Source organism: Petaurus breviceps, unplaced genomic scaffold (assembly GCF_028583685.1).
Source record: "Petaurus breviceps papuanus isolate PSGF00001 unplaced genomic scaffold, PetGlider_PUasm1.0 90823, whole genome shotgun sequence".
NCBI classification, from domain to species: Eukaryota; Metazoa; Chordata; class Mammalia; order Diprotodontia; family Petauridae; genus Petaurus; species Petaurus breviceps.
Window position 1 is genome coordinate 15699506 of NW_027187352.1, and position 24181 is coordinate 15723686.

At 38.2% G+C, this 24181-nt stretch overlaps 1 protein-coding gene across 1 annotated transcript in view; it reads left to right on the plus strand.

The window, feature by feature from the left end:
* The first annotated feature begins 6467 nt into the window (after window positions 1-6467).
* The window catches only part of PCF11 (PCF11 cleavage and polyadenylation factor subunit), a 32036-nt gene continuing 14322 nt past the window's right edge, over window positions 6468-24181 (plus strand). The window contains exons 1-8 of the mRNA XM_069070954.1: window positions 6468-6713; window positions 10599-10724; window positions 12847-13035; window positions 13734-13928; window positions 18728-19854; window positions 20468-20657; window positions 20771-21254; window positions 21462-23035. Coding sequence (XP_068927055.1) covers window positions 6522-6713; window positions 10599-10724; window positions 12847-13035; window positions 13734-13928; window positions 18728-19854; window positions 20468-20657; window positions 20771-21254; window positions 21462-23035 — 4077 coding nt within the window. The 5' untranslated portion in view covers window positions 6468-6521. The remainder of the gene's footprint in view (window positions 6714-10598; window positions 10725-12846; window positions 13036-13733; window positions 13929-18727; window positions 19855-20467; window positions 20658-20770; window positions 21255-21461; window positions 23036-24181) is intronic.

Below are 24181 nucleotides of genomic sequence, written 5' to 3' on the forward strand. Positions count from 1 at the left end.
TTATTTGGTAATTGCCATTGTGGCTGTCAGTGGCATGCAATAGTATAGAAATAAATATATGTTATAATATATAATTATACTATACAAATCAACTCACGTTCCTGCTAAGCCATAGTGATTCCCAAGAGGCAAATGTATATAATTACAAAGAGGCAATGTTGCATACTAGATAAAGGGCTGATTTGTGAGTCTAAGAGACCTGAGTTTTATCCTTGCCTCTGACTCAAGATTGACTACCTGTGTGACTCTGGGTAAATATCACTTAGTGAATGAATGAATAACAGAGCATTTATTAAATCACTTACTCTATGCCAGACATTATATTAAGCAATGAAGATATGAAAGCAAGAGAGTATCTGCCCTTAAGGAGCTTACACTCTAATGGAAGACAACATGTGAAGAGATATGGTAGTGGCCCATAAAACTCTCTAATATGCATTGGTAAAGGGAATTTCCCCACTAAGAGTTCCATAGACAAATGAAATTATAGGAAATAATTACTGGAAATAATATCCCCTTGGCATAAATCACTTGGGCCTGGTCTGTGGGCTAATCGTACTCAATCTCTCAGGCTCACAACCTAGAAATCACCCTGAGATTCCTGTCTCTTAACTCTGCGCCCATACCCAATTTATTGCAAAGATCTATAGATTTCACCTTTGCAACATCTCTCGAATATGGTCTCTCATATCCTCTGACACTGCTACCACTCTAGTGCAGGCCCTTATCACTTCATATCTGGCTTACTGCAATAGCCTACAGATGGGTCTACCTGCTTCAGGTCTCTTCCCACTCTGATTCATCCACCATTCAGCCACTAAAGTGATTTTACTAAAATGTAGGTCTGGTCTTGTTTCCCTCTCTCTGCAGTAAACTACAGTGGCTTCTTATTGCCTCCCAGAGTTATTTGGTATTCAAAGCCCTTCCTAATCTAGCCCCCTCCTACCTTTCTAGTCTTTTTATACTTGACTTCCCAACAGGTACTCTTTGAAATAGTGACCATGGCCTCCTAGCTACTAGTCTTTCAGCTTGGGGCATTGTCTCTGTCCCCCAAACCTGAAATGCTCTCCCTCTACTCTATCAACCTCCCTGGCTTCCTTTAAATTCCAACCAAAATTCTACCTTCTACTAAAAGCCTTACCCAACTCCTCTTAATTCCAGTACCTTCCCTCTATTAATTAGTTCCTATATATCTTGTATATAGCTTGCTTTGCAAATATTTGTTTGCATGTAGTTTCTCTCTTTAGATTGTAAGCTCCTTGAAGGCAGGGACTGTCTTTTGCCTCTTTGTATATCCAGCATTTAGCACTATACGTGGTACATAATAGGTACTTAAATGTTTAGTGATTGACATTAAATATACTCACTGACAAATTTTAAATGAGTATTTTAAGAGCTACTGAGTATTAGTGCAACCTCAACTGATTTGTTTTTTTTCCTTGTAAAGTGAGCATTTTAAAAATTTATATAATTACATAGTCTTGTTAAATAAAAAATAACCAGTCTTTATGGAAGTAAAATTCACAGATTTATAAGTCAAGTACAGGTGGTATCAATACATTTTTTTTCTTGACCAGCCAGAACCTCAGAAAAATTGGCTAGGTTCTTTTCAAAGAAGGCCCAGGCTGGGTGTAAATAAGTATTTCAATTGAGAGTTGTTTTATGATGATGATTTATATATGTTGGCTACTTTAGCAAAAAGACAAAAAGAGTGGTGTTATCATTGCAAAGATGTGTGTGTGTGTGTATAAATATATATGTATATATATACACACACACATATGTATATATCCCCCCCACTCACTTCAATGTAGTAACTCTTTATTAAGCACTTACTGACAAATTTAGCTCTACAATTCAATCTCTGCCTTCTGGGAGCTTATAGTCATACCTCTGAGGCAAATGTATGCTTAAACAATTAAAGATAATAGGAAGAATTTAATAAAATAGCCAGAAATCAATGTATTTGGCATAGAAAGTGAATGGCAGTGTAAGTGACAGTAAGTTGGCAAAATTTCAGGATGTTAACAGGTAGGGAACAGAGACAATGAGATCTAAGAGTATGTCTCATTTATACTACAATTATACCTGTGGATAAAGGAGTATCATTTATTTTTGAGTGGGAACATTTTGTAATTTGGTAATTTACTCAAAACTTTGAGTAAATTAATTTCATATTGTAAACTTTGACTAGGCTTGAGTAGTTCTTTTGCATATAAAAAGGCCAACAATGAAAATAAACCTGATCCAAAGGGCATAGATCAATTTGGTACTTTATTCCTATGTACTCATTTGCATGGAACAATTGTATGGATTTAAGAGTTTGTTTTTTTTAAATAGTGACTCCCATACTCAAGAGCTTATTGGGCATGTGACTTATAAAAGGCAAAATAAGCATTCCTTTAATACAAAATGAGGGGATTAGACTAGATAGCTGTTGAAGTCCCTTCTTGATTTGTATCTATGATCATAATTATGACTGACACTGTGAACCATCTACTTTATGTTGTTTCCTCCTTTGGTTTCCATGATGTTTGATGTTGAAGCCTCATGATTCTTCTCTTATATCTCTCCTGACTCTTCTGTCTCTATGCTAGTTCCTCAACCTCCCTTTGCCCCATTAAATTTCGCTATTCCTTAAATAGTTTTGTCCTAGGCCCTTTTCCTTGATTTCTCTCTGTTCCCTAACAATTGGTAGTGATTTTAATGACAAGGATGCTGTCTATTATTACCATTATGAAGATGATCCCCAAATTTGTCTCTCTATACATCTCTTTTCAGAGCTTTAGTTTTATGTTTCCAACTTCCTCTTAGATATATCTTCTTGGATGTCATACTGGCTGTTCAAAATTCAATATGTCTAAAACTGACATTATCATCTCCTCCTCCAACTTCTTTCTCCCTCTTAAGAGTAATAGTTTCTACATGTAGTATTTTAAGGTTTATAAAGAATTTTGCATTTAACCCACTTTTGAAATGTTACAACATACCTGTAAGGTAGACGTAATTATTATTACCAAATTACAGATGGAGAAAGCAAGCTCAGAGGAGAGGGGTTAAGTGATTTAATTTCAATAGCCAACAGTAAGTATTTGGGGAGGGGGCAAGAAATAGACTAAAGTTTTTCTTGAGTCTAGTACTTTTCTAGAAATCAAGGTGGTACAGTGGGTAGAAGCTCTGGATTTGGAGTTAGAAAGACTTTGGATTTGAAGTTGTAGAACTGGGGCTCCTATGGTGATTCTACTGCTTAGAATTGGTGAGCTCCTTGAAGGCAGGGATTAGGTTTTGGTTTGTTGGTGGTGGTGGATTTTTTTTTTTTTTTGTATCTCTAATGTTTAGTAAGTGAATGCTTGTTAACTTTATTTGACTGATTATAGCCTGCGTAATTCTAGGCTAGACAATGAACCTCTCAGTGACCTTAGTTTCTTCATCTATAAATTTGGGCTGGATAAGATCCCTCTCACAGATGACATCCTAAGATACAATTACCAAGCGAAATCACAAACAACATTGCTGGAAAGACATAGGAAAACATTTTCAAAAAGAATTATTTACATAAAAGATTTTTTAGACACATTAAACATAGCTAGGAAACATTGTTACTGAATTGCCTCTAGAGATAGGGTATAAGTTTCCTGGGGAGAAAATGTGGCTACCCATCAAAATAGCAAGCTGTTTTGACATAAAACTAAAAGCTTGCTTTGTAAATACCAGGATGTTTAGATCAGGTTGCCTTTACATAGAACCCACTTCCCAGATTTTCTGGATTGTTAGAACTTTTGGGAGTCAACATAATGATTCTACTTTCCTCCAGTCTTTACAATGAGGCCTTTTTTTTTGTTTCTCTGAGCTCCCTTTAGCACCCAACTTAACAGCCCTGTACCAGGAAGTGACTTAGGAGAAAAGTGTCTATTAATGTATCAGTGAGTTAAAGTGAGTTGAAGGGAAGTGAATAAAGGGCAGCAATGTAGAGGGAAAATGAAAAGATAATATCTACTAGCTACCGCTGAAAAAAATTTTTACTTTATCAAAACTCTATTCACAATCTGAAAATTGGTAATTCATATTATTTAATGAATATATAACTATATGAAATTACCTTAAGTACACTATAATAAGTTATATGAAGTGAATTTGTGATTTCTTTGTTTAAATGCAATGATTCACATACATATAGATTGAATTTTAATAAGAATGATTTTCATCATACACACCCTCCCCACAAGCAGGAATGGTTACTCATTCCAACAATAGGCTTGTAAAGGTAGTAAGAGCTAGTATCATTTCGACAGTACTTAAAAATTTAAGGATTTTAATACATCTTTACACACCTAAACGTAAAGTACTTTGCTACATGTTGGAAATACAAACACAAAACAACTCCCACATATTAATAGTCCCTACTCTTAAGGAGTTTACATTCTACTTACATTTTCTTGGGGGGAAGGATATTGTGCTGTTTACAGGTGGAAGCCCTTCTGGTCCATAGAGTTTCTGTAGCCAAAACAAAACAAAACAATACAACCAAACCCATCTCTTGCTGGGTGGCCAACTTTCTAGGCCTTTGAAAACTATTTTTCTTTTTAGATGTCTACTTTTCACTTACATGTTTATAAAGGACCACAAAGGATAAAGTACAGATGTCAAAACACATTCACCTTTAGAATAAAGAGGTGACAATATAAGGAACGTAGTGGAAACCTGGAATTTCGGTTTGACTATAGACTCCAGCCGAATGGTCTGATACTCCAGTCACGGTGACCCAACAACTACAGAGATCAGAGCTTCACTTACTATCCAATCGTATTTTTACCTTCAGTGAGTGACAAGTCAGCTTCCCCCCCCCCCCCTTTTTTTCTCATCCTTTGGTTTCAGTTTCCCGAGCTATGAAAAGGAAGGGGAAAATAAAAATATAGGAAACGCTCATGATGAAATGCTTCATTTGCTCAGGGAAACAACAAAGTAGCTTTTACTGCACAGAACTGTAGCTTAAGAAGGGAAACTTTGAAGCTTGCTACTGGCAATTAACCCTGGAGAGGGAATTAACAGGGGGAATGAGACTTTTCCTCGCGGACCAAACTCAGGGAAACATCTGTCTTGGAGAAAAAAACAATGCTTCTTGGTCTCCTGTTAGACAGCATTCCAGGGGCCTGAAAGTTTGGAGGGCTCTGTTCTATTTTCTATAGCTGACGCCCAACAATTAATGAACCGTACGTAGAGGCGTGGAGGCTAGGCCTAGGAGCCCCCAAGGTCCGGGCACGCGTGAACCAATAAATGAACATTAATTCCCTCCCCCTCTCCCCCATTTTCACTCAGAGCAGATAAGAAAGCCCTCGTGACTGCTTCCCTCCGAGCGGGGTAAACTGTGACGAAAGCCGTTGGCCCCGGGAGTTCGATGCCAATCGCGAGGGGGCAGCTTGGTTGCCCTTGGAACTGGACAGACTCCCACCAGGGTTAAGTTGTGCTCCTCAGCTGCCGACCGGCCCCCTGGGACTCAGCAGCACCGGCCACGTTAGGCGGGTTCTTTGCTTTTTTTTTTTTCCCCCTTTTTCTATTCGGTGGGAGGCTACTGGGGAGCGAGAAACATCTCCAACAGGGAGTGCTCCCGGGAGGGCGCGGGGGCGGCACTGCTGCACTGGCTGCAACCGTCATTGCAATCTGGACCTGCAGCCTCGGTGCACCTGAGACGTGAGGAGCGTGGACTGAGCCAGCTGCCCGGGACGAGAAAACACCCTCCTCTTTTCCCCCACCCTGCAACAAGCTATGACTTTCCTCAAGCTGAAGGGGAGGGTTGATGGATGAATCACTGTTGGTGCCAGAGCAGGCTGTGGAAAGGGGAGGGAAAGAGGGCCTGGATTCGGCCACACAGCTACTCAAACTGGTTAGGTGAGGATACTGGGTTGGCCCCTCGAGGGGCGAATGGGCCTCTCTGAATGGGTTGTTATGGTAACAAATGACCGAACAGTCTCGTACAAACGGACCAATGAGAAGAGATTTCTTTTAGACTCCACCTCGATGGTCGGAGTTGCGAAAGCCTCTGCTAGAGGCTGGCAGTGCCGAGGAAGAAGGCGGTGCGACGACGTCTTGTGGGGGGAGGGGTACTTTCTGTCGTTCTCGAGGATTATCCAATCAGAACTAGGCATCTTGTAGGAGCCCGCCCCCTTTCTGAGCGTCTCCCCTCCCCCTCGCTCATTTCGCACGACGCAGCGGTTGGGAACAGAGACATTTTCGGAGCTGGAGCTGCCACAGCCGCCGCCATTTTGTGTCTGTGGAGAAAGAAGGAGCAGCGGCGGCGAGTGAACTAGGCAGAAACCCCCTCCCCCACCCCGTGCGACGGCGGCGGTTCCCACCCGAGGCTCCCTCCCGGTGTCGTCCCCAACCCCCCCCTCCGTGGTCAGCATGTGGTAAAGCCGGAGCCGCGAGTGACCCGTCGAGAGGAGGAAGAGGAGTCGCGAGGGAGGCGGGGTAGCGGGCGGCGGCGGCGACAGCTGCGGCGGATCTCGGAGGGGGGCCGCGGCGCGATGTCGGAGCCGGCGCCGGCCGAGGCCGGTACCGTGGGGGCCCGGGAGGACGCCTGTCGGGATTATCAGTCGTCCCTGGAAGACCTGACCTTCAACAGTAAACCGCACATCAATATGCTGACCATTCTGGCTGAGGAGAACCTGCCTTTCGCCAAGGAGATCGTCTCCCTCATCGAGGCCCAAACCGCCAAGGTTTTTATACACCCCGCAGCCTCCTATTCTTCTAATACCCTAATACTAGTGTCTGCCTCATCCCAGGTCCCACTCTGATCCAAGGGGGACAGTCTCTTCCCCCTCCACCCCACCTCCGCTCAGGCTCATACACGCAGCATGGCGGGGCCTGTCCCTGGGGAAGGGAGGGGGGTGGCGGGCGGGGGGAGGGTGGAGCCCCACTTCCGCTTACCAGCACCCCATTCAGACCTCTCCTATTCTATACATCTATCTCTCGGATGGACCTTGGTCGGGGTGGGGTGGGGGTGGGGCAATACCACTTCACGCTGGGAAACTAAGAGCTAAAAATGCAACATTTAGCCTTATGCAGTGGGAGTGGGTTCATCTCCCATCCCGCCACACTATCCCCCCCTTTCTGGTAATGGTGTTTTGGGACCTGGGAGGAGGTGAAAAGGGACTTGGGAGTGAGCTGGTGGGAGGGAATGGGGGGGGTCTTAGGGCACTTGGTCCCCCGAGTGGAGCAGCCGCTTGTAAGAGCCCAACATGGCGCCTGAGAGGCACATGATGCGAAGGGGAAGAGAGGAGGATCCACTCCCTGCCAGCCAGGCAGCTGCTCACACCCGTCAACCCCATATTGGGGTGGGGGTGGCTAGAGAAAACCTTTTGGCACTCATCTCTCCTATTGGAGAGTTTAAGATATCCACAGATTATGAGAAATGGGAAAACAACCTTTACCCAAGTTTTTGGGATCCTAATTGTAGGGGGGAGGGGAAAGAACAGAACTTAATAGATGTCTTGTTATACAGTGTTCCTAAAAAGTGTAGTTCCTGGTTCTTTTTCCTCTTCCTTAACTGAAGGTTTACATTTATTCACCTATCTACGGAAGTGATTCTTTGTGCCACTTTATTTGGCTATAGTCTTCCTATTCTGTGGACCTCATTGGTGGGAGTGGGAAGAGGCTTGAGTGATGTCATTTAAGTAGTTACTGTTAAATTTAGATATTACAAAAGTGAGCGATAACATAACCTCCCAGTGTGAGTTTTAAAAGTAATTTTTAAACCCTGTATTTATGGTTTAGTTTTTCCTAGTTAATGTTAGCGAGTACCGTTATACAGGATGAGCTCTCCTCTCAGTAGAGAGAAATCCTTTAAAAGGCCACTTTAACAACCACCACCAAAAGATTGTCTAGAGACGGTTTCTGTCTAGTGTAAAATGAGTGGTCTGACTTTTTTTAAATAAATGGTTTTGAAATGTGTGACTGGTATTATAAATTTTGTGAATAAAACATATAAAATATGTATTTGTCTTTTTTATTTACCACTGTAAGGTGTAGAATCTGTTTTCAAGGCTTTTAAATGTGTGGTTGTGTGTTTAAAACAAAGTTCTTTAAATTCCATGACTTGGGGTTGTTCTTCCTTTAGGTTCCAATCTTTACAGCAACTATAAGTGTTTGGTGCTACACTTTCAGATGGCCCTTTTCAGCCCTTAATTTAGAGGGGACAAGAAAGCAGTGAGCATTTTTTGAAAAAAAGAAGGCCCAACATGCTTACAGTTTGACAGCTAAATACAAGTATTTCAGGGTCTGAAATTTTGTTTTCATGTGGATAGCCTTTGTGTTTTCTTTGGCCTTTTTAAAGCACAAAATTAAAATAGGAAGGTTTGAAAATACAAAAACATTGTAGATAGGTTAAAATTCCCTTAGTTAATGGAATTCCTTTCTTTATCACAGACACCATGGGACTTGAAGACTAAAATATTTTAGCCTTGTTGAAGACATAGCAATTAACTCGGATTTGAATGCTCTTTTTAATTACTGAAACCTTAGCTTGCTTTGTGTTTTTTTTTTTTAAGTGATCTGTCAATTTTACTTTCCAAATAGCCTGATTTTGTAGCTCAAGTTGACACTTAAAGAATGGTTTCGATGAATCCGGAACACCTTCAAGAACTGGAAAATTAATCCCCCCAAATAGTAACCACATTAAAAACATCTAATTTGTGGACAAATACACAGTGGTAAAATAGATGAACAGAGACATCTTGTGCTGTGTGCTGATATGAGAGCTGTGAGTTTGCCACACTTTTCCCAATTAAAGCCAGTTTGAGGAAAAGATGTAAGGTCTTCATTCTGCCACAATATCCCTCTTAGTGAGGGGTGGGACGGTTGAGGGTGAGGGGAGGGGTGGGTGATTTAACATTTTAGAATCAAAGTGACTTGGTTTTGCCCCAAGGGAGTTTTGTGCCCTTATTTTGTAGAATCACAGAACTACTAAACTTGAAATTCAGTTTTCACATATACTTTGACCCCTGCCATGAGACAGCCTTAACTACAAATGACTCTTGACTGTGTTTGTTACATAAAGACTCCACCTACTTTGTATACTACGTACATACACAACAATAGAAGTAGCATTCTGGACAGATTGTGGTTTTTAAAAAATTATCTCAGGCCTCTCCACCACCTTATGAAAACAATTAAAATGGTATAGCAATACCTTTTAAGGGTAAAGACATCCATAAAAGTATTTGACATGTTTGATACTTGGCTATGGTTTACCAAAGTAGTGGCCTTGTGGACCTTAAAAAAAAGTATCCAGTTAGGACTGTAAGGAAACATTCCATGCAAGGTTATTCAGTTTCTTTAGCCAAATTTAGTTGTACAGGTATTAAATATATTTTTATATATATAAAGCAAGAGCACTTCCACACACTTGTATGGGCAGTTGGTTTTGTGAAATAAAGTGGCATTGTGTTCGACAGTTGTGACCCCTACCCTAGCTATGCTTAGCTAGGGGAAAGGGTGCTGGGGGTTTGAGAAAACTTGGACACTTTGGAGGTGGGGTAAGGTGGTGGTAAATGGGAATAACTTAAGGTTTTTAACCGTGGGGGAACCCTATGGAAGTGAGGAGTATAATCAACACACAATTTGTATGGTTTGCCTTCCTCTAATGCTCCTCAACAAGTCTGTGTACCTGCTGATGCTTTCTGGAAGTTTGCTGTGCCTTCTAAAAAGCCAATGAATGAATGGGTAGGCATTGCAATTGAACTTGGGCAACAGCAATTCTTTTGCATTGGAAGCCCTAACAGTATCAACATCACCACACTGACTGTGCACAAATTTAGATTCAGTGGTTTGTGCATGTCAAAGGAAAAAAAGCAGCTCGACGGAATGTCCATCCCATGAAGAGCATCTTCGGTGCAAATCAAATCGTGGTTGCCAGTGTCAAGTTCAACCTGACTTACATGACTCAGCCTGCTGCTTGATCCAGTTTTTCTTGTATCAGTAACAAACCCCCAACTTGCTGCATGTTTTACATGCAGTTTAAAAAGTGGTTTGTCATTAGCCTCAGATGTGAAACCTTCCTGAGTCTTCTTGTTCATTAGGATTGTGAAATAATTTTAGACCTTTCCCACTGTGACTTAATAGAAAACAAAGGCTACATAGAATTCAACATATAACAAATGCTTACTAAAAGAAAATAACTTGGGCTTTCTGCCAGAAATCTGAACTTTGTTATTTCATGAAGCCTAGGCACACTATTTTGAGTTTGTGTGGGTCATGAAACAACACTTTTGGGTTCCAGCAGAAGAGAATGATACTTTTTTTTTTTGCCACTCAACCTCATTTTCTCCCACTTTTAAAACACAGTTTATTGCCACATGAACCTGAAACATTGTGTCCAGTAAATTACATTACAATTGCACTTTTTTCCCTTCCCCAGTAATTGAGCTTGTTTTGCTTGCTCCACAAATGTCATTTGAGCTTCATATAGATTAATGTCAACCCAATGGTACTTAGTATCAACCAAAAAATAGGTCTGTATTTGTGGGTTTGGAAATTCATTTGCAAACAATTTAAAAATTATATTTCGTTATACTAAACTTCTCAGTTTCTTTTTATTACTTCAGGCTCCTTCTACAGAGAAGCTCCCTGTTATGTATCTTATGGATTCCATTGTGAAGAACGTTGGAAGAGAGTATCTTACTGCCTTTACTAAAAACCTAGTTGCAACATTTATTTGTGTGTTTGAAAAGGTATATATGCATTTAGAAACATTCTGAATTTAAAAAAAAAATGTTCCAGATTAAATAAATACTTGTTTTTGTGTTGGGTTTTCTTGGGTGGATAAGTGTTTCTTTAAAAATTTTCCTTTTTATCATTATTTAAAAGGAAGTGGTTCTGTTAATTTCTAGGAGTTAACATTGAATACAGTTTGCATTCAGAATTATTTTCAAGTCCTTGTTTTGTATTGATCACTTCATTAATTTCAAATCTGTTGTTTTGCCACTTAGAATATTCACAGGAATGATTTGAAAAAGACGAAAATAAGTTAAATCATTTATTAGTGGTGATGGTAGTTTGTTGCATACTCCTATCCAGTGGAAGTGTTGTTCCAGATTTTTTCTGAGGGCTTTTTTGTTTTGGTAGTTAGAAATGTCTGTTACTGTCTGCAAGTAAAAGTATCCCAGCTGAGTTATGCTTGAGTTTGAAATGTTAGCTTACCCTACTATACTACATAGTCCTTTCCTCTTACTATTTGAGGTAAAGTTTTTTGGGGTGTTGGTTCTTGTGCCCTTTGGATATAGTAATTTGAAATACTTAGTATTTTGTATCAAGTATGGTTTATACAGTATTTAAAATGTTGAGGAAGAATGAGTAAAGGTTTGAATTTGCTTAGGTAATACCCTGACTTTCAAATGAGTGTGTATCTTGAATTTGTGGGAATATTTGAGTTTTGGACATACCCTGTGTTCTTCTTGCAAAGGGAAAAATTGTTACTTTTTATGTTTTTATAGAAGTGGTTTTAATCTGGAGAAAAAATAATTTGGGATTGGTTTGTAGAATGAAATAGTTTTTTAAAAAATCTTCAGTGTTAGATATTACATGCATGTTACAAGTCAATAGGTATTAATAGAAGATGTATTCTTAAGAGACTTAGAGGAAAGAAGTACCGATTGCAATATGTACTGAAATTGCATTGAAAAATGAATATTTTAGACTATAAATGGCATATCTGATCATTAGTAGTAGTGGTTAGCTCAGACCCTTGTCAAAGGGGCACATTTTTGGGAGGTTCTGATGAAGGGGAAGAGAGAAAACTTTGGAGGGTCTCCATTACTTTTTAGATACTAACTAAAGTTTTTTGTTTATCTCCATTTTCATGTGACACCAACCCTCAGTTTAAATTCATTCAGATCTTAGGCTAAATTCACATGTGTTTTTTCATAGTTGATTCAAGTAAGTAGGTTGTCAAATACACTTAAATACTATCATAATATTTGGTGTCAGAAGACTCAAATTACCACTGACTTCTTAATTATTCAGAGGCAAATAATCTGGATTGTGGAAATGCCAGGACCATGATGCCTCTTAGAGCTACTAGATAATTTTGACTTTTAACTGCTTGGTAGCATTTGCAAAGAGAGGGCAAGTAATATAAAATATGAAAGTAAATTAATTTGGGTGTTAGCACAGTTTTAGAAATTGACTTTTGGAAGGTTTTAGGTTTATATAAAGAGTTTATCCATTATACTAACCTTTTAATACAAGTAATGGAGAATTGGTTGAGATAATTATTATCTTAATTTTATTTCACCATCCTCTTCTAAGAAACTTTGTAATAGGAACTATTCTCTAAAAGAAAATTTATGTAGAAGGTACTCTGTGCTAGAGGCTGGAATAGTCTTAATTCTAACCCATGTCCTGACCATTTAAAGGTTAAAAAATGTAGGCATTTTGGTACATCTTATTTTGATACACCTTTCTCTTGTGACTTTGAACTGCTCCACATAAAAAAACAAAGTCGTTTTAGAATTGCAGTAAATTGCTTTCAGAGTATTACATCTAATATATAGGAAACTGTTGTACTATGAATAAGAAACTTAAAGTTGCCGTTTTGAATTGCAGACTTATAAAAACAAATTGGTTTTCTAGAGTGAGAGCCAGTATTAATAACAGCTTCAGCTTTGCCAGTTTACTTTTATTGGAGGAGAAAAAAGTAATTTTTTAAAACTCAAAAGTACATTAAATACTGATGATAATTCTTTATATATAGAAAAATAAGATGGAGAAGCAATTCAAAAGGATTTACTGCATTTTATGTATAAAACTTTTTATAGTAACTTAACATGCAATAGAATTGTTCTGTTGTTCTAGGTGGATGAAAATACTAGGAAAAGTTTATTTAAATTACGCTCCACATGGGATGACATTTTCCCTTTGAAGAAACTCTATGCCTTGGATGTCAGAGTTAATTCATTAGATCCTGCTTGGCCAATTAAACCTCTGCCCCCCAATGTGAATACTTCTAGTATCCATGTGAATCCTAAATTTTTAAATAAATCGGTAAGTTTTCATATGAATGCTACAGAGTTAACATTCTTGTCACTAGTTCATTTTTTTTTTTTGCTGTAAAATTACTGAAATAAAACCAGAATATGGTACTCTAAATCTCTTCATTTGAAAAGGAAATCACTTCATGGTTTTTAAGTTGGCATATTATTTTTTTTTATTTTATTTTATTTTCACTGTTTTTTTTTCCTTTCACCTTTCTTCTCCATGTCACCACCCACTGAGAAAGCAAGAAAAGTAGAACTTCTAAACATGTATAGTCAAGCAAAACAAATTCCCAAATTGGCTATTTACAAAAAACTGTCTTGATCACCTGAGCCTTATCACCTCTCATTAGGAGAAGGGAGCATGTTTCATAATGAGTTCCTTTGGAATTGTTGGTAATGATCAGAGTTCCTAAGTCTTCCAACCTTGTTTCTCTTTGCAATGTTATTACTGTATAAATTATAACACTTTGTACCTTTTGCAGTTTTGACAATATCATTTGATGTGGTCAGATGTTTGTGACACTTGAAAATATTGTAGGTGTTAAATTTTCTTAAGTGAGATGTCATTTTAAAGCTGACAGCTGGCCATTCAATTCAGTTCAAAAGGTGTTAAATAAGAATTTTAATGACTTAGCGTATTTTTGAGCCACCTTTTAAATTTCAGTGTAGCTATAATGTATTTTTTTTCACACTATTCTTTTATAGCCAGAAGAACCTCCTACACCTAGCACAGTGGTCAGTTCCCCTGGTATCTCCACTCCTCCAATTGTCCCTGATATCCAAAAGAATTTGACCCAGGAGCAACTGATAAGGCAACAGCTGCTGGCAAAGCAAAAACAGTTATTAGAACTACAGCAGAAAAAATTGGAGCTGGAATTGGAACAAACTAAGGCACAGCTGGTAAGTGGGACAGATGTCACATATATGCCCCAAAGTATCTTATTCTAAATCCTTCCTGAAAGGGGAATCCCTTTTATGTAGTGGTGGTTTTTAATCAATATACCTTAATTATTTGCATATGGTTTCAGAATGTTTTCTTGTCTTAAAGTAATGGTTTGCAAATTGAATTATACTATTTATAAGGTCAGATAAAATAAAAGCTAATTTTAGTGTACATCGTTTTGTTTTCTTCCCCCAAAGAAAGTTATACTTAATTCCTGTAAAAGCATACCTAATTATAATATGCTTGATAATTATATATACAGAATATCTGCTTCTGAAGTGAATTCTATTATACTCTTAGGATTCTTGCTATTGTTAAGCTAAAATTCAAAAGTGAGCTTAAATGTTTACTTATTTTAACATCTTGTTGGGAAAAATTACTTTTCTATAATGATAATACCACCTAACATTTATATAGTACTTACTTTGTACCAGGTACAATATCTAATTTAATCTTTACAACCCTGGGAGTTGGTATTGTTGTCCCCATTTTACAGTTAAGGAAACTAAGGCAAACAGGTTAAGTGATTTGCCCAGGGTCATAGAGATAGTTAATGTCCAAGGCTAGAATTGAACTAGCGTCTTCCTGACTCCAGGCCTGACTCTGACTCCATCAACTATGCTGCCTAGCTGTCTGTCTCCTTTAATAAAAACCATTTGATAGAGATCTTTAAAATGGTTGCTTTGGTAGTACTGACCTTTTAAACAGGTTAAATTTTGATACTCTAGAGGATATGTATATCACAATTTCCTTGTATATTGTGGAAAATGTTGGCATAGTCTTTAATGTTTTATAAGCCTAATTCTGTTTTTTGAGAAATGACATCTTAGAAACCTTTTGCAAAGGAGACTCTTAACAAATTTAGAGGAATGAGGAGAAAACCTCAGACAAGTTCCTTAACTTCTCTTGGCCTTTCATCAGTAAAAGTGTAAGGGTTGGGGGTGGCTAGGTGTCACAGTGAGTAAGAGTGCTGGCCCCAGAGTCGGATGGTTTCTGGCCTCAGATACTTAACACCCACACACACACAAAAAAACCTGGCTGTGTAACCTTAGGCAAGTTACTTAACCCCAGTTGCTTTAAAAAAAAAAAAAAGGGTAAGGGTTAGACCTCGAAGGGCCTTTTTGATGTCAAATCTATGATTCTACGAATATATCTTTTTACTCAACTTGTGCAAGAAATAGTTCTCTACTGGTACTTGATATTTTCAGACTTAAGGATAAAGCCAGCAGTGTGGGGCCATATATATGTGGGTAATTATTTGTATGCCTTATTTAGTGTTGGCTTATGTGGGCACTGAATTTTAGAACCTATAAACTAGTCACAGAAAACATTCTTGGGGTAAAGTCAGGTTAAAAAATGTTGGAATAGTAGAGGAAACATTTTCTTTGCTTTCTGTGTCTGGTTTCTTGGTGAGGCAGTGGGACTAGAAGGGAGAACTGGGCATAATAATGATAGCTACATCCTAGCATAGTATATGGAGCTGACCTTGGAATTGGAATAATCTTGGTTCAGGTTCCCTTTCTGATAAATTTGACTATGTAACCCTGAGTAAGTCTCCTAACTTCATACTGCCCCAGGCAAATTTCTAAGACTAAAAATTACAAAACAGTTGTTGACTTTTATTGATGGAGCATGTTTCACAGAATCCTAGAAACTGACAGTTGGAAGGAAACATAGTGACTGTAGTCCTGTACGTGAAATGAATCTTTGCTATAATACTAGATAAGGGCTGTCCAGCTTCTGCTTGAAGATCTCCAAGGAGGGGGAATCTACTACTTTAAAAACTCTTTAGTCAGCCTTCAGCTTTTGGACCTCTCTAATCTGGAAGTTTTTCTAGACAACCTGAACTGTCTTTTTTTGCACCTTGTACCTAGTTCCACCCCCTCCAAGGCCACACGGAACAAGTATAATCTTTCCTCAATGTGATACCTTGTCAAATACTTGAAGATAGCTATCATGTCCCTGAGTTATATAGGATTGGGGTTCCTTCAAATATTTCTCAAAAGACAGTTGCGCAGGGCTCTTTATCACCCTCATTGCTATCCTCTAAACATTCTCTACCTTATCAATAGCCTCCTAAAACCATGATGCCCAGAACTGAAGGTAATACTCCAGATGAAATCGAATGATGGAAGAGTATAGTGGGACCTTCCTATTCTTACAAGCTACATCTGCCTCTGTGGTGCCCATGATTGTATTCACTTTTTTGGCTGTCACATCATCTACTTTATATTGAGTTTGCAGCTCACTAAAATCCCTGTCTTTTTCAGAATAACTCTACTCATTCCATGTCTCTCTTATTTTTGTAAAGTTGATTTTTTTGGATCCAATTTCAAGAGTTGACACATTCTTCTTGAATTTCCTTTTTTGAGTTTTAGCCCAATGTTTTACTTGTCTAGATTTTGTTGGATCCTGTCATGCAGTATGTTGGCTATTCTTCTAGCTTAGTCATTTACATTTGATGAACATATCTCTATATCTTTATCTAATCTATTGGTAAAAATGCTAAACAGCACAAGACTAGAAATCCCAGGGAATACTTCTAGAGACTAATTGCCACATTGTTATTGAGACATTATTAACTGTTCTTTGAATCCAGCTATTCAACCAGTTTTTGATTCAACTGACTTATCTACTCCACATCTCTTCAACTTGTCTACAAAAATAGTATTACTTTATCAGAAGCTTTGCTAAGATTTAGTTAAACTAGCTAGAACATTTTCTTCATCTATAGTATTGTAATCTTGTAATTAAAACAAAAGGAAATGAGATTAGCATAACATCTTCTTGATGAAGATGTTGGCTTTTTATCACAACTTCCCTTTCCCGGTCACTTCTTTAATCTTAGAGTTTTCCTATGAATGGAAATAAAGCTTATTGGTCTCTGGTTTATAGACTATTCTCTTTCCTTTCCTTTTTTTTTTTTAATCAGGACATTTCCCTTTCAGAAAAAGAGAATCTCTGCTTTCTCTGTTGTCACTTAATTATATCTTAGCCACTCCAAGGAAAGATTCTATCCCCCTGATCCTCCTTTTTCTTCCAGTATAACTTGAAACAACAAAATCCTTCGCTTCCCTCACCAGCTTTTGTTTATTCTGAGCTTTAGCATTCCTGATAATATTTTTACAGGATGATGCTACTCTATTATATTCATCCCTTGTTAGATTGTCTTCCATTTTCTGCACATTTTTATTGAAATCTAGGTTGGTAAATTCCTTGTTTGTCTACATTGGTTTCTTCAGACAGATCACATTTTTTTGCTCATTGGAATCATTCACTTGTATTATCTTCATAATTTTTGGGGACAGGATTACAAACAAGCAGTGAAGGTATGACCATATTAAACCCCTACTCTCCCAAAATAATAAATTCTAGTGGCTCCTTATTATACCTCCAATATCAAAAGGAAAATCCTGTTTCATTTTTCAAGAACTTTATAACTTCGTTTATTCCTGTCTTTCCACTCTTCTTATACTTTATTCTTTTCCACATACTCTGCAATCCAGCATACTGGCCTTCTCAGTGCTCTTTACACAAGATACTCTATCTTATTAGTCCCCTCCATTCCTGGAACTCTTTTTTGTTTCTGCCATCTGGCTTCTTCAAGTCTCAGCTCAAGAGTTACACCTCTTGCAAGAATCCTTTCATTGTCCTTTTTTTTTTTTTTTTGGTACTTTTTTTGGAGGGGGGAAGGTCAGGCAATTGGGGTTAAGTGACTTGCCCAAGGTCACATGGCTCAATTGTCCTTCTTAATGTTAGTGCCTTTATTCTGAGATTTTTGCCAATTTATCCTGTATTTTTCTTGTTTGCATGTTGTCTCCCTTGTTAGACTGTGAGCCCCTTAAGAGCAAGGACTGTTTTTTTTTTGCCTTCCTTTGTACTCCTAGCACTTAGAACAGTACCTGGTACATAAATAGATGCTTGATAAATATTTGTTGACTTGAAGGGAACGTTCTGGATATAGTTTACCTAGACTTCAACAAAGTTTTTGATAAAGTATCTCGTATTTGTTTTGTGGAGAAGATGGAGAGATTATTAAGTATTTCCCATCTTTCCTGGGCTGACTTCCCCTGAATTATTTGTCCACATGGGATCCTATCTATTTTTCCTCTGAACCCTTTGAAAACTGCTTTTCCAAAAATGTAGTGTCTATCAGGTTGTTGGATTTCACCTCTTCCTCTATCACAGACTCTGGAGGGGGGGATACCCTTTTCCCTCTACTGTCCCCATCATTTCCACCCTAGCAAACATTTCTTCCCTGTTTGTGAGAATCAGAATAGAATTTCTCCTTGTTAGTTCCTCTTCCCATCTTTTGAAAGATTTGATTATCATCAAGGCAGGTCAAGAAAGTTAATATCTACTCTGCTTTTGTCAGAGAGCTCAGCAGCAGATGTTTGAAAAATCTTCAAGATATCCTTGCCAGACTTGTGATGTTTCCCAAAATCCTCATCTTTTTCCTCTTTCCTTCTGTCCAGGTGATCTGTAGTATACTCAGTGACATCTAATTCACAGGGGGCTCTCTACATTGAGGAAATCAGGATGGCTCAAAAAATAGATTGTAAAACACTACTTTTTTTGCAACCTCATTTAACATGTTACATATAGCATGGCATTAGGTATTCAGTGATTACTGAGTGAATGAATAATTGAACTGAGCTTATTATGTAATATTTGTTTTCTCTAGCTTCAGAATTTTTGACAGCTTATTTTCAGTTTTTACATTGTTTATATGGTAAAATTTATTTTTATTTTCCAGGCAGTTTCTCTTAGTGTTCAGCAAGGGGTATCTAACATAGTTCCTGGATCAGCACCTTCCAAATTACTTGTTTCACAAATTCCACCCATGGCAGTCAAAGCTTCTCATCAGGTTTCTGTACAGCCTGAAAAGAGTCGTCCCTCTTCCTCCTCATCCTCACAGCTCCAGGATATGAAAGTAACAAACCGAGATCCTCGTCTTAATCGGATGAGCCAACATTCTTCTCATAGTAAAGAGCAAAGTCATAGGAAAGACTTTCTAGTAAATACAATGAATCAGTCTGATATCAAGACAAACAAATCTATACCTACTGATAAACAAAACTCATCAAAGCAAGAAAAAAGTAAATCAAGTGAAAAAATCACAAAGAAAGAACTTGACCAGTTAGACACTAAATCCAAATCTAAATCTCCTTCACCTTTGAAAAACAAGTTTTCTCATACTAAAGATATAAAAAATCAGGAATCTGAAAGTGGTCGAGGGGTCCCTGAAATGAGTAAAAGAGATCCCCGATTAAAAAAACACCTGCAAGATAAGCCTGATAGCAAAGATGATGACTCAAAAGAGAAGAGAAAATCTTCAGAAAAAAAAGATAAAGAAGAACATGTGAAATCATCTGAACATAGACTTACTGGAGGTCGAAATAAAATTATAAATGGCATTGTACAAAAACAAGATGCTGGAACTGAAGAATCAGAAAAACAAGGGACAAAAACAGGAAGATCAAGTACTAGAAAACGATCTCGGTCACGATCTCCTAAGTCTCGGTCACCAATCACCCATTCTCCAAAAAGGAGAGATAGGCGCTCACCTAAACGAAGGCAAAGGAGCATTTCTCCTTCTACTTCTACACCTAAAACTGGAAAGCTACGCCAATCGGGAGTTAAGCAGTCACATGTAGAAGAATTTACACAAGCTTCTCGTGATGAAAGAAATTCTAATAAGAGAAGTGCTAAACAGGACACAAGAGATCCTAGGAGAGTAAAAAAGACTCAAGAAGAGAGACCACAGGAAACTGTAAATCAGCATTCTACAAAATCAGGATCTGAACCAAAGGAAAATGTAGACAGTTGGCAAAGCTCCAAGTCTACAAAAAGATGGAAATCTGGTTGGGAGGAAAATAAAAGGTAAGTTGTTATACTTTGGTTAGAAAGAAATGTACATAATGTATATATTTTTAGAGTGATAATGTTTTTACTTTTATATATTTTTACTCAATCAGTAGGTATTTCTTAATGTGTTGTAGGCACTGTACTATGTATTGGGGATGCAGAGATGAAAGTGAAGTAGTACCTGCCTTTGAGGAGTTTATATTCTAGCCAAAGGAAACATAATATACAATATAAAATAGTTTTAAGATAATTTTGGCAGTAAGATATTGTAGGGAGGGGAGAAGGTCTGGGAAAGACCTCCCTTCCAGAAGATATTTGAGCTGAGTCTTGAAGGAAGCCATAAAAAGTAGGAAGGAAGAGTTCAAGAGGGAACTTAAGCATTCCAGGAATAGAGGACAGCTAATGCAAAGGCATGGAAAATGGAGATGGAGAGTATCATGCATGAAGAACGAGTAAGGCGAACCGTTTGGTTTAAAGTGTGTGTATAATGTGTAATAAAGACTGGGCAGGTAGGATGGGGCCAGATTATGAAGAACTTTTAAATGTCAAACAGAAGTGTTTATTTTTATACTTAAAGGATCCTTAAACATAGAGTTTTACTTTAGTGTTAACATTATATTTGTTTCAGCTTACAACAGGGTGAAGAGCATCAAGGACTTAGTAAATCACCTCATCTAAGGCATAGAGAGAGTTGGGGCAGTGCTAAAGGAATTTTATCATCCCGGACCCCCAAACAACAACATCGATTAAGTGTAGATGCCAATCTTCAGATTCCTAAAGAATTAACTTCTGCAAGCAAAAGAGAATTACTTAAAAAGGTAACTGTGGTGATTCATTCCATAGTTATTACCTTTATCTTTTGTTTTGAACTTTGTACATCTTTTTCATTGAAACTACTTAATATTCCTTTTTTTTTTTAATTTTTGTGCAGGCAAATGATAGTTTAACATCTGGTGAAATTACACAGGATGAATTCCTTGTTGTTGTTCATCAGATTCGTCAGCTCTTTCAGTATCAAGAAGGAAAACATAGATGTAATGTGTGGGATAGTCCTACAGAAGAAAATAAAGGTGGATTAAAAAAGAAACCTCTCTTATCTGATGCTGAATTAACATATTATGAGCATAAAGCTAAACTCAAAAGGACACAGGTTCAGCATTCGTTTCCGAGACTTGATCTCTTAGATCCTGATATTTTTGATTACCATTTGACTGATGCTTTGTTGTCTGGAATAGAATGTGAACCATCCAAAAGTAAACATACAGGAAGGAGTAGTGGAGCACAGTTTGACAGAAAAGAACAATTTAGTGAAAGATCGAGGCGTCTTTCTCCAATATCTGGAAGCCGTACTTATGCGGAGAATCTTTCCCCCCATGATGGCCGAAGAAGGCATGAAGAGCAAGTCTCTGCTAAAGGTACAAAGTGTAAAATAAATTATGACTCTTGAAATTGCTTAGGTGATGATGGATTTTAATGAAGGAGAAATAATAGTTTGCACAAAAATAACTTGAGGCTTTTATTGTTGAAGATATTAATTTTAGTCTCAACAATAAAGGGGTTTCTCAGGTGATCTGATGTGTGTGTAGATTTGAGGAAATTTTAATTTTCTTTTCTCTCTGAAGGTGTCCGAGAGGAGCAAAGGTCTCCATTCAGTGAGCGTTTTGCACTTAAGAGGCCCAGATACGAAGATTCAGATAAAACATTTGCAGACAGTCCAGCATCGAGATATTCAAGCCTTGATACAACAAATCAGAGACTTACAGCATTAGCTGAAGACAGACCGTTATTTGATGGACCTTCTAGGCCATCTGTAGCAAGGGGAGATGGTCCAACTAAAATGATTTTTGAAGGACCTAATAAGCCAAACCCTAGAATTGATGGACCTCCAGCACCAGCTTCTCTTCGGTTTGAAGGGTCCCCAGGACAAATAGGGGGAGGGGGACCTATGAGGTTTGAAGGACCCCAAGGTCAGCTAGGAGGTGGGTGTCCTTTGAGATTTGAAGGTCCTCAAGGTCCAGGAGGGACTCCTTTGAGGTTTGAAGGGCCACTTGGACAGGCAGGAGGATGTGGCTTAAGGTTTGAAGGAGCTGCTGGTTTGCGGTTTGAGGGTCCCACAGGTAGTTTGAGGTTTGAGGGCCCAGGTGGCCAGTCTGTGGGTGGTCTTAGGTATGAAGGTCCCCGGGGTCAACCTGTGGGTGGTCTTAGGTTTGAGGGACCTCATGGTCAGCCTGTAGGTGCTCTAAGGTTTGAGAATCCCCGAGGTCAGCCTGTAGGTGGACTCAGATTTGAGGGTAGCCATGGCGCATCAGGAAGTGGAATTAGATTTGAGGGACCCCATGGTCAGCCAGGTGGTGGAATCAGATTTGAGGGCCCTTTGCTTCAGCAGGGTGGTGGTATGAGATTTGAAGGTCCCCATAGCCAGTCAGTGGCAGGACTGAGATTTGAAGGACAACATAATCAGCTTGGTGGAAGCCTTCGATTTGAAGGACCACATGGTCAGCCAGGGGTTGGGGTCAGATTTGAAGGACCCTTAGTCCAACAGGGAAGTGGAATGAGATTTGAAGGTCCTTCTGTACAAGGAGGTAATATGAGATTTGAAGGACCTCTAGGCCAAGGTGGTCCAAGATTTGAGGGGTGTCATGCTTCAAGATTTGATGGTCAACCAGGTCAGCCATCTCTCTTGCCTAGATTTGATGGCTTGCATGGTCAGCCTGGTCCTAGATTTGAAAGAACTCCTGGTCAACCAGGGCCACAAAGGTTTGATGGGCCTCCTGGTCAGCAGGTACAACCAAGATTTGATACGGGGCCTCAAAGATTTGATGGTCCACAACACCAGCAAGCATCGAGATTTGATATTCCTCTTGGTCTTCAAGGTGCAAGGTTTGACAATCATCCTTCACAGAGGCTTGATGCAGTCTCTTTTAGTCAGACTGGCCCATATAATGACCCTCCTAACAGTGCATTTAATGCACCATCGCAAGGAATACAGTTCCAAAGACATGAGCAAATGTTTGATACACCTCAGGGACCAAATTTTAATGGACCACATGGCCCTGGAGCTCAAGGTTTCTCGAATACACTTAACAGAGCATCTGGACATTATTTTGATGAAAAGAATCTTCAGGGTCCTCAGTTTGGAAACTTTAATAATCTGCCCACACCACTTGCAGTAGGGAATATTCAGCCATCTCAACAGGTAAGTGTATTCAATTTTAATTGTTCTTCAGTTATGTGGCATGCAAATGAGTTAAAAAGATTTATATTTCCTCACAAAATACTAGGAAAGATGAAGAAAGAGACAAAGGTAAAAGAAAAATAATCTTAAAACTTTGGTGTTGTCTTGAATTTATGTATCCGAAATTAAGGCCAAGGAGAGTAAGTTCATTGTGGCTGGGGCTATTTCATCTTGACTTTGAAATCCCCTAGTTGCCTTATTTTGGGAAGGGATAGTTTCTGTGATAATAAAGTGGGATTAGGGTTTTTTCTACCCTGACCTGAAAATACACTGTTGCTTTTGCATTACCAGAAACTAGGAAACTGGTACTCCTATTTCATTGGTGTTCAGGTAAAATTCCTTACTTTTTTTGTGGGAACTTTAAATAAACTTCCTAACATACAGTAAAATTCTGACAACTAATCCTTGTAGCTGATTTTTAGAATGCTTTATCTTCCAAGGAACTTATTATCCTGTTAATTTTTTTAAATTAGGACATTAATAATTTTCAGTATTCATAGTTATCTTTGTTCTTGTTAATCCCAACAATCCACTCTAGATAGTTAAGCCATCAAATTTCTGTGTCTACCTACCTAAGGCAACCCTGTTTAATCAGTTTGTTTTCCATTAGTTATTTCCTACATCCTAGATCCAGAGTATGTACTTAGGGATTTCAGTCTAATTAGTTGAAGTAATTCCTTTTAAACTCAGTAGAATTTGTCATTTTGTCAAAATTCTCTAAATGAGAAATCCTTATTAAGTGACCTATCATTAATTAGACTGCTAATTTTACTAGGCTCTGGTTAATAATTAGTAAAAACCATCACAGGGTACAGATCTATTATTATGCGAAAATATTTAAAATAATGAAGAATTTTCAAATACTTTAGACATAGCTTTTTTGTATATATTTGTATAACACAAATACATATTAAAGTACAAAGCAGTCTTTTCTATTCATTAAAAATTAGGCTCCTTAATTTGCTATTTATAATTTGCATGAAGGAATTTTGTTCTTTAGGTTCTTTAAAATACAACTTTACAGTTCTTTATGAAAATGCTAGAATTTGAAATTGAGCAGTTTTATTCTGCATTAATCTGGAAATCTTGAGGTTTTTTAAAAAAATA